Source organism: Hemicordylus capensis, chromosome 6 (genome assembly GCF_027244095.1).
Source record: "Hemicordylus capensis ecotype Gifberg chromosome 6, rHemCap1.1.pri, whole genome shotgun sequence".
Taxonomy (NCBI): Eukaryota; Metazoa; Chordata; class Lepidosauria; order Squamata; family Cordylidae; genus Hemicordylus; species Hemicordylus capensis.
This window is the reverse complement of record NC_069662.1, coordinates 1449870-1460718: the sequence shown is the minus strand read 5'-3', so window position 1 is coordinate 1460718 and position 10849 is coordinate 1449870. Positions and strand designations below refer to the sequence as shown.

Here is a 10849-nt window from a genome sequence, read left to right as displayed (position 1 = left end):
AAGTGGCATATAAATATTGGTGGTGGTGCTGCCTGAACTCACATGCCTTGGTCCTGATCCAGCGTGCTAGGGAGACTCTTCTAGCCTGAGCCCCCCCCCCTCACTATAGTAAAGCCTATTTCTATGCTGCTTTCTCCTTGCCCTTGCTTCTCAACACAGTTTACCTAAGGTGGGGAGCGGGGGGGGGCGCAGACGGCTTCCTGTCCCCAAACGGCTCGCAAAAGACACCCTCAAGGGGGGCCACGCGGGGCCTGAACCGGGCAACAATTCGTTTAACACCCAAGTGTGGGGCTGGCATCATAAGGCGTGGGGCGGGGCGGGGGGGAGAGAGCTGGGCTTGTGGGAGCAAGCCGGTGCCTCGTCCCCTTTGCTAAGCAGGGCCCGCCCTGGTGTGCATTTGAATGGGAGACTACATGCCTGAGCCCCGGAAGAGAGAGGATGAAAGCAGCATATAGCAGCAGGAGGAGGCCGCTACGGGAAGAGCCCCGGCCTGCTTGCATCAATGGAGAAGGTTCCCGCATCCCCAGATGGCGCTGCTGACTGAGAGAGACTCCTGCCTGCACTGCAGTCTTGGAGAAGCCGCTGCCAGTCCGTGTAGACAATGCTGAGCTCGATGGACCCAGGGTCTGACTTGGGTACATGGCAGCTTCCTATGTCCCCCCCCCACACACACACACTTACCCCCCCCTTTTGGGCCAATGCCTGTCTCCAATGACACCAGCGGCAGCAGGAATGCCTCCCCGTTCCCTGCTGCCGCTGCTCTTTTTCCTCTCGGAGGACGAGCTGCAGCCCGAGTGGCGGCGATCTCCCCCCGCCGCCCCCGGCAGCCAGACCCCCGGCGGGCAAGCAAGAAGCCGCTCCCCAAAGAAGCGCCCCCTCCGGGTTGCCATCGCGCAGACCTGAAGGGGTGGGCTGGGGCTGGCCGATCTCTTCGCCGCGTGGATCTGGGCGGCGGGGGGTGGGGTGGGGGGTCCAGCCACGGAGAAAGCCAACCGGAGGGCCAGATCCACCCCCCCTCCCAGCTGGGAGAAAGCTGGCTGGATCCAGCGGAAATCCGTGCTTCCCATGCCGGATACACACCGCTCGCAAACGCGCTCTCTAGCTGCTGCTGCTGCTGCTGCTGTGAGTTGGGGGTGGCGGCGGGCGGGCGAGCATGGGACCCGAGGGCTGCAGCAGCAAGCGGGGGGGAGCGAGCCTTCGCGGGGAGGGCGCCGAGGCTGAGCTCCGCCGGCATCTGGCCAGCCACGGCTGAGCCTTGCCGTCTGCTCTGACTCGGGGATCCGGCGGCGGCGGCGACATGTAAGTAGCTTCCTTTTGTTGCACCAGCTTCTTCCAGGGGGAGAGGCAGGCAGAGAGCCCAGCCGAGCGCCAGCGGGCTGGCAGGGGCGGCTGCGGCAGGGACCCCCTACCCCGCCGTGGGGCTAGCAGTCCGGCAGAGCATCAGCTGGCCTGGCTGGCTTCTCCCTCCCCCACCCCCCTTAACCAGGAATAAGAATATATCCCCCCCCCGCGCAGTGTTTGCGAAGCATGCGTCGGTCAAACCCGTCCATAATCCCCCCCCTCCGCACGCGTTTCTTTTCTATATTCCACGCACAAAACCGTTATCGCCTGAGTTTGTAAGAGCCAAGGGGGGTGGGGTGGGGGGTGCTCGCTTCTTTCCCTAAATTGGAGCCTGCAAGGACAGTGTTTTGGATGCACCTTTAGCTTGGGCTCTCCATTCCTCCGCTGCCTTCTTTTCTTGCCCTTCGAGCCTCTACTTTTCTTTATTTATTTAGCAACAGTTTTTGACTGCAGAGAGAGACAGAGACAGAGGCAGAGAAAGATGGTCGGTTGGCATCGCAGAGAGGCTGCTACGAGGCAGAGAACAGCAGGCAGCAGGAATCCTGCCACGCATTCCTAAGGAAACCGACCGTCTGAGCGGCGACAAACGCCCAACGCAGCCACCCCATCGGCAGCCGTTTGCAAAACTGCCTGCCTGAGCCCGACCGATTTCCGATCCTGGCGAAAGCAGGTTGGGGAGAATGGCGGAGTGACGTCGGTGTGGCCAGTATCCTCTGAAAGGGTGCCAGGTTCAAAGGGTGTGTGTGGAAAGGGTGCTGTGGCGGGAGCCTGGCCCTCTTTTGGGGGCTGGGAGTGGAAGATTCTGGGAGTGGAGCTGGACGGAAGGATTTGCTAGGGAAGGGGTCGAATGTTCCCTCCCAATGCAGGGAAGTGTGGCTGTGGCGGGATGTGGTGGGATAGCATTTAGCCAGAGAGACGGCGGTGGGCCCAGTCCAGAGGCAAGCCCTGGTGGAGGAGACCTTCTCGCTGGACTGGGCCCCCCTCTTCTCTCTTCCCCTAAGGGATTGCTGGGTTCCATAAACATGACTCAGGAGGCATGCATATACCCAAGGGACCTTCCCTTCCTGTCTGTCTCATCACCGGCATTCCCGTCCACACTGAAGGTTTTCCTGTGTGGGAGCACCATATCCAGACACAGATGAGGCTGTAGCGGTCTCCTCTCAAGCAGGGCACTTTCTTTTCCTCATGGAAGTTCATCAGAGTCCCAGCATGAACACTTTCTGGAAGCATTGCAAAACTCTTTATTATTATTATATTATTATTTCTTGTTTACACAGCCAGACAGGTGTTATTGACTGGTTTGTTTTATCCAGACATCGAGTCCTTCCCAAGGACCTGGGATGCCAGAATTTTATTGTCAATGGTTATAGATATCGTCGCAGAATATAGGCTGTTCCCAGTAAAGTTGCTTTTTGTAATTGGCTGGTGGTGATTTCTGTGGCCCCGATGGTGTTGAGGTGCTCTTCAAGGTCTTTTGGAACTGCACCCAGGGCGCCAATGACCACTGGGATTAGTCTGGTCTTTTTCTGCCACAGCCTTTCAATTTCAATTGGTAGATCTTTGTATTTGGTGATTTTTTCTATTTTTCTTCTGTTCTGCTATCCCCTGGTATTGCCATGTCGATTGTTTTGACTTGTTTTTCTTTCTTCTCGACCACAGTCATATCTGGTGTATTGTGTGGCAGATGTTTGTCTGTTTGTAGTCGGAAGTCTCATAATATTTTTACATCTCCATTTTCTTCAACTTTTTCAATTTTATGGTCCCACCAATGTTTGGCTACAGGTAGCTTGTATTTTTTGCAGATGCTCCAGTGTATCATTCCTGCTACCTTGTCATGCCTTTGTTTGTAGTCAGTCGTCATCATCATCATCATCATCATCATCATTATTATTCTAGACTTCTGGCTGACGAGGCTAAGCTTGTTAGGACCTATTTTTGCCTGGATTTTTACAAATATGAATTTTTAAGTTGTAGCCCTCTCTAAGGTGGTTGGGTTTTCCTTTCCTTTTTCTTTCAAGTGAATCTTCCATATTATAGCCATCAGCATGCATGGTGCTTCACAAACTGCAAGCGCTCTGGTCCCTGCCCCAGGGGGCTTACAGTCTAAAATTCAGCAAAGGGGAAACAACAGAGGGAGGAGAGAGGAATGAGTGTGATACTGCAAGTTGGCATCAGACCATAAACATGCAAGAAGAGTCAGTCTATCTAGTAAATCTTCCTGCTTCCCTCCTGACACCCCCATCCCGTGCCTGACCCTCTTTCAGCCACTGGTGGTGTACAGAGATAAACTGTCTCTGAATGTGGAGGTTTCTTCCACATGATCATTGTGACTGATAGCCAATGAAAGACTAATCCTCCTCCTCCTCTGTGAATGTGTCTCATCCCCTTTTGAGCTTGTAGTCTCTACCACATATTGTGGCCATGAGTTCCATCAGCTAAAACATGAAAGTGTTGTGTGAAAGTCCTCTCTTGTTTCTGTCCTGAATGTGTTGCCCATCAATTTCATGGGGTGACACATGTCTAGTGTGAAGGAAGCCGGGGCTGCTGAGCCAAGCTGAGCCTTGATATGTCAGGACAAGCTAAGGAGTTTGCTTCAGCTCCATCCCCATTGCTGACTTGCTAGGAATTACAGGGGCCGAGATCTTCCCTCAAATCATGAACCTGGTTGGCGCTAGAAATCCTCCGCCTTTGTTTGACAGTGTCTTGCACTTGGGTTGCCAGGGGGCTGGGGACCTATGGATGGGGCTGGATGCCTTTCCTGCATGGGGGTGTGTGTGGGGAGGGGGGATGGCCTCGCTATCTGGGTGACTCTCCAAAGGGATGCCTTGGAAAAGGCAGCCAGCTGGTTATTGACTGAAATGCCTTCTTCTGCCCTGCCCTGCACTGATATACTCTTGGGCAGCCCATAGGAAGCGGGGAGGGGGGTGTTGCACGGGGGGGGGGCTGTCCCCAGAACTCACACAGCAGGAGGAGGAGGAGGAGGAGGCTGGACTCTCCAGCACATTGACTCACTGTCCTCTCTTTCCCCCTCCAGGTGCACAAGATGCTTTAGCTCCCCGCCACTAGCCTCCTCGCAACGTGACGGGCTTGCCGCTCCTCTGCAGCCATGCCGCCGCGGCCTTCCTCTGGGGAGCTGTGGGGGCTCCACCTCATGCCCCCCCGGATCATGGTGGACTGCTGCCTCCCCAACGGCATGATTGTCACCCTTGAATGTCTGCGGGAAGCCACTCTGCTGGGCATCAAGCATGACCTCTTCAAGGAAGCCAGGAAATACCCCCTTTTCCACCTGCTGCAGGTTAGCCGGAAGAAGTTGGCTGCCCAGAAGCTTGGATTCCCTGCACAAGAGTGGGATCTCGTGCAGGGGCAGCCGAGCTGAGGCTTTGCTGTTGTTGTTGTTGTTGTTGTTGTGCCTCAGGTGGGCCAATCTGGTCTAGTGAGTCAGCGTAGAGGAGTCAAAGAGCTAGGACTCCTGGGCTCTTGAGAAGAACCCTGCTGGATCAGACCAAGGGGAATGTCTCAAGAGGAATAACGTAAATGTCTTTAAATGTATCAGAAGCAGAAAACCTGCCAGGGGGGCAGTTGGCCCCTTAGATGATGAGGGTGTGAAAGGGATTATTAAGGAGGATAAGGAGATTGCAGAGAAGCTGAATGAGGTCTTTGCATCGGTCTTCACGGCAGAAGATACTGACCATTTATCCTCTCCAGAACTGAGCTTCTCAGGCTTGGAGCTTTAAGAACTGAGCCAATTTGTGGTGACAAGGGAAGATGTTCTAAACTGTCTTGAAAAACTAAAAACGAACAAATCACCAGGCCCAGATGGCATCCACCCAAGAGTTCTGAAGGAACTCAGATGTGAATTGTGGATCTAGCAAAAATACATAACTTGTTCCTACAGTCAGGCTCTGTACCAGAGAAGATAATGTAACTCCTCTAAAAAGGGATCCGGGGGGGATCTGGGAAACAGCAGGCCGGTCAGCTCAACTTCTGTGCTGAGTAAATTGATATGAAGCATAATTAAGGAGAAAACTGTTACACACACAGAAGAACGGGCTGTGCTGAAGGAGAACCAGCCTGGCTTCTGTAAGGGAAAGTCTTGCCTCACTAACCTTGTGGAGCTCTCTGAGAGTGTCAACAGGCATGTGGATAAAGGTGATCTGGCTGATATAGTATACTTGGACTCCCAAAAAGCTTTTGGCAGAGTTCCCCTCCAAAGGCTCTTGCGTAAACTTAGTAGTCATGGGAGAAGGAGAAAGGCTCATGTGTGGATTGGGAACTGGTTGAAGGACAGGAAACAGAGGGTGGGAATAAAGGGACAGCTTACAGTGGAGGGAAGTAAAAAGTGGGGGCCTCTGAGGATCGGTACTGGGACCAGTGCTCTTTACCTTGTCCGTAAATGATCTAGAAGTTGGAGTAAGCAGCAAAGTGGACAAATTTGCAGTTGACATTAAGCTATTTAGGGTAGTGAAATCCACAACGGATTGTGAGGAGCTCTAAAAGGATCTCTCCAAACTGGGGGAGTGGGCAACAAAATGGCAAATGCAGTTCAATGCAAGCAAGTGTAAAGTGATGCACATTGGGGCAGAAAACACCAACTTCACATAGACACTGATGGGGTCTAAGCTGTCAGTGACTGACCAGGAGAGAGATCTTGGAGTCGTGGTGGACAGCTTGTTGAAAGTGTCGACTCAGTGTGCGGCAGCTGTGAAAAAGACAAATTCCATGCTCGGGATCATCAGGAAGGGGATTGAAAATAAAAATGCTAATATTATAATGCCCTTATACAAATCTATGGTTCGACCACATTTGGATTACTGCGTATAGTTCTAGTCACCATATCTTAAGAAGGACATTGTCGAACTGGAAAAGGTGCAGAAGAGGGCAACCAAGATGATCAGGGGCCTGGAGCACCTTCCTTACAAGGCAAGGCTACAACATCTGGGGCTCTTTAGTATGGAAAAGAGGCAACTACATGGAGACATGATTATGGGGAGAATAAGTAGACAGAGCAAAAATGTTCTCCCTCTCTCACAACTCTAGACCCAGGGTCATCCCATAAAACTGAGGGCCAGGAAATGTAGGACCAACAAAAGGAAGTACTTTTTTCACACAGCGCATAATTGATCTATGGAATTCTCTGCCACGGGATGTGGTGATGGCCACCAGTTTGGATGGCTTTAAAAGATATTTGGAGAAATTCGTGGAGGAGAGGTCTATCGATGGCTACTAGTCTTGATGGCTATAGGCCATCTCCAGCCTCAAAGACAAGATGCCTCAGATACCAGTGACAGAAGAGCAACAGCATGAGAGAGGTCATGCCCTCACCTCTTTCCTGAGGGCTTCCCAGAGGCATCTGGCTGGCCATTGTGTGAAACAGGATGCTGGACTAGATAAGCCTTGGGCCTGATCCAGCAGGGCTGTTTTTATGCTCTTACCAAGGTGGGTCTCCCTCATCATTCAGCGTTCTGGTTGCTATAGTGACCACCCAGATGCCTCCAGGAAACCCACAATCAGGTCTTGCAAGCAACAGTGCCCGTTTGCATTTGCTCCCCCACTAGTCTTCAGGATTAGATTGCATTTGAGCATGGAGGTTTTACTTGGCTATCATGGCTCATAGCTGCAGATCCTCCTACTGCTGCTCAGTTTGGCCTAATCCCCCCTTTCAAGCCATCTGAGCCAATGGCCTTTCTAACATCTTGTCTCAGAGAGTTCTGTAAGTTAGTTTTGCATTGTGTGAAGAAGTCCTTTTGTTTCTTCTGAATCTGCTGCCAACCAGATGTCCCCAGATTGCCAGAATTATGAGAGAGGGAGAAAAACTTCTGGATCAGATCAGGTTGGCAATGTAAATTAGTGGTTTTGAGAGAGTAAGGGGTCTTGGGAGCCTGATTTCTGTGAGTGAGAAGAAGAGGCCTTGTGGTGGTGGTGATGGTCATAGGAACATAGGAAGCTGCCTTATACCAAGTCAGACCATTGGTCCATGTCCATCTAACTCAGTATTGTCTTCACAGACTGGCAGCGGCATCTCCAAGGTGGCAGGCAGGCAGGAGTCTCTCTCAGCCCGATCTTGGAGATGCTGCCAGGGAGGGAACCTGGAACCTAGATGCTCTTCCCAGAGTGGCGGCTCCATCCCCTAAGAAGGGGAATATCTTGCAGTGCTCACACATCAAGTCCCCCATTCATATGCAACCAGGGCGGGCCCTGCTTAGCTAAGGGGACAAGTCATGCCTGCTACCACAAGACCAGCTCTCCTTTTCCAATTTCTCTCCCTTCAACCCACAGGAGGAATCCTCCTACATCTTTGTGGGGGTGACGCAGGAGGCTGAGAGGGAAGAATTCTTTGATGAGTCTCGGAGACTTTGTGATCTCCGCCTCTTTCAGCCCATCCTGAAGGTGATTGAGCCTGTTGGCAACCGGGAGGAGAAGATCCTCAATCGGGAGATTGGTGAGTCCCCACCCCAGGACCAAACTCGGGGGGCCAAAGTGGAAATTATCTCCAGGATTTCAGGGTTTTCAGGTTTCCCCCAGGAGGAACGGAAATTCTCCCAGGATTTCAGGGGTTCGCCCCAAGGAGAAACTCCAAGTCATTTTCTCAGACACACCCACGGAGTTTCACCTCTTCTCTCTCTCTCTCCCCCCGTTTTTGCCCCTCCCTCCAGGTTTTGCCATTGGGATGCCCATCTGTGAATTTGAACTGGTCAAGGACCCAGAGGTGCAAGAATTCCGGCGGAACATCCTGTCCGTCTGCCGTGAGGCCGTGGAGACAAGGGGGGCAGTGGGCCCCCAGAGTCAGGCTTTGTATGTCTACCCCCCCAATGTGGAGTCCAGCCCAGAATTGCCCAGACACGTCTACAGCAAGCTGGACAAAGGTAAGCCAGGGAATTGGGGCGCAGGGTGGGTGGGAGATAGGGCGGTGACTAGTGTGCCCTCTATAATTTTTTTCATCTGTGTGCGGAATGAGTTTTGTTCTGGGCGGCAGTCTCAAGGCAGTGTGCGTGCACATGTGCATTCGGTGGGGGGGGGCTTCCTGATCCAGTCTGAGCGGGAGCTAAAATTCACTGAGCAGACTTCAAAAAACTTGTGTGCACGCGCACATGCGCACACCTTGGAGGGAACACGGGCGGTGCCTGTAGCTCAGTGGCTTTGCCTGAGGGTGGAGGTGGTGTTGAAGAGGAAGGAAGTGTGTGTGTTTTTTAAGTGCACCCAGAAAGACTAATCTCCCAAGGGAGTCCCTAAAGCCCTCCCTGTTGGTGTGGCAATGTCAGTTCAGGGCACAGCCTGTGTGTGCAGCGGGGGCGGGCTGGGGGCAGGATCCGGGCTCCTCTCAGTGGGTCTTTGCCTGCCCAGCTCTTCATCTTTGTTGTTCCTGTTGAGACTCCACACCTGCCCTGCCTGTCTCTGAAACACAGACCCAGGCCTGCTTACAAGTCAATAACACAAAATCCAACAATGCCAACAAAACTGTCCTAGGATATTTTAAAAACAGCGCAGTCTGTAAAAGACCCAAACGCTTTCTGAAGGAGGGAATCCTCCACAAGGTTTTGCAAGGAAAGCGGTGATTGGGCCAAGCGAACTTCCTGGAGCCGTGAGTTCCACAGCTGTGCCATCTTTTTGTTGTGAATCGCGTTAAGGGCCCTCTTTTAGTGGACAAGCGGCCTGTGGATAAAAACAAAACGGGGGATGATGGGAGCTGTAGTTCAGCAGCAGCTGGAGGGCCGGGTTTGCCCACCCCTGGGCTAGTGGGTGGCCCCCTTTTTGACCGTACCCCTCCCAAAGCCCCAGAGCGCTGACTGCCGCACCACACTGGCTCACCCCAATGACGGTTCCTTGTCCTGCTTTTCCCCCCACCCTCCCTTCCGTCTCCTGAAGGTCGGATCATAGTTACCATTTGGGTTATTGTGTCTCCAAACAACGACAAACAGAAATACACCCTCAAGACGCCGCACGACGCCCTGCCGGAGCAGGTGATCGCCGAGGCCATCCGGAAGAAGACACGCAGTATGCACCTCTCGCCGGAGCAGCTGCGCCTCTGCGTGCAGGAGTACCAGGGGAAGTACCTCCTGAAGGTCTGCGGCTGCGACGAGTACTTGCTCGAGAAATACCCGCTCAGCCAGTACAAGGTGAGGGCGCCCTTTCCGCCCGCAGCCGCGCGCCACCCTCTCGCCAGGGCTCCTGGGGCTCCTGGTCCTGGCTTCCAGGCAAGACGCTGCTGGGGAAACCCTCGGCAGTCCCGGGGCATCACCTCAGGCAGCAGCAGAGCTGGGAAAGCCTCTCCTCTGCCCGGGCCTTGGAGGGTTGCTGCCGGTCAGAGCAGGCAGTACTGGGCTAGATGGACCAGGGGCCCGGCTCAGATATTTGTAGATGCTGATGTGGTCCCATGGACAGCCATGTAATGCTCTTGAGGATCCGGTTCAGGGGGACCAAAACGTCTGTTTGAAGCAGAAGGGGCTGGGCATTATTATTATTATTATTATTATTATTATTTTACATTTATATCCCGCTCTTCCTCCAAGGTGTACGACATACTTGAGTTTCTCTTTCACAACAACCCTGTGAAGTAGGTTAGGCTGAGAGAGAAGTGACTGGCCCAGAGTCACCCAGCAAGTCTCATGAGGCTGAATGGGGATTTGAACTCGGGTCTCCCCAGTCCTAGTCCAGCACTCTAACCACTATACCATGCTGGCTGACTGGCCAGGCACCCGTGATGTCACAAACTCCACTTCCCCGCAGCATTTTTTTTTTAACTTGGGGGTGGTGGTTCTCCTGGCTGTGGCTGTGGCCAGGAGTGCCTCTGCTCAGCTCTGGCTGGTGTGCCAGCTGCAACCCTTCCTTGAGAGGGCTGACTAGATCGACTGGAAGGGCTCTGGGCCACCTACTGAGGCTCCCGTAGCACGTGGGAGGACAGGGCCTTCGCAGTGGTTGCCCCCAGGCTGTGGAACCCGCTTGCCCTTGAGGTTCACGTAGCTCCCTCTCTCCCAGCCTTGCGTGGGCGTGCAGAGGGGAGGGAGCGGTCCTTGGTACCCTGCCTTCCTCCCATCGTGCTCTAGGGGCTTCCAAGGCAGTCTCCCACCCAGATACCAACTGGACCCAGGCCTGGGTGGCTTCAATGTGGGGTGCGGGGGCCACACCATGGGCCCCCAGACCGTTGCCCCCCTGCCCTCCCCCCACCCCGTGAATGAGAGGAGGCAGGAGCATCTCCCGCTCACGATGCCCTCTCCTCCACAGTACATGCGGAACTGCATCGCCATCGGCCGCTTGCCGCACTTGATGCTCATGAGCAAGGAGAGCTTGTACAGCCAGCTGCCAGCCAATGTCTTTGTGCTGCCCTCCTACGCGCGCCGCGTGGCCACCTCCTCGCACGTCAACGGGGATGTGCCCAACAAGTCGCTCTGGTCCATCAACAGCCTCCTGCGCATCAAGATCCTGTGCGCCACCTACGTGAATGTCAACATCCGGGATATCGATAAGGTCAGGAGGGAGCAGGGCCCGGACCCCGGGGTTCCCTGGGAAGGAG

General features: G+C 53.9%; 1 protein-coding gene across 6 annotated transcripts in view; it reads left to right on the top strand.

Moving 5' to 3' along the window:
* Window positions 1–436: 436 nt before the first annotated feature.
* Window positions 437–10849, top strand: part of LOC128330757 (phosphatidylinositol 4,5-bisphosphate 3-kinase catalytic subunit alpha isoform-like) — a 29618-nt gene continuing 19205 nt past the window's right edge. For 3 of the 6 annotated variants that reach the window (XM_053264061.1, XM_053264060.1, XM_053264056.1), the window contains exons 1-7: window positions 1129–1299; window positions 1776–2078; window positions 4376–4636; window positions 7618–7780; window positions 7995–8204; window positions 9205–9455; window positions 10561–10803. In XM_053264061.1, coding sequence (XP_053120036.1) covers window positions 4448–4636; window positions 7618–7780; window positions 7995–8204; window positions 9205–9455; window positions 10561–10803 — 1056 coding nt within the window. In that variant the 5' untranslated portion in view covers window positions 1129–1299; window positions 1776–2078; window positions 4376–4447. The other 3 variants (XM_053264059.1, XM_053264058.1, XM_053264057.1) reach the window with 3 other exon arrangements.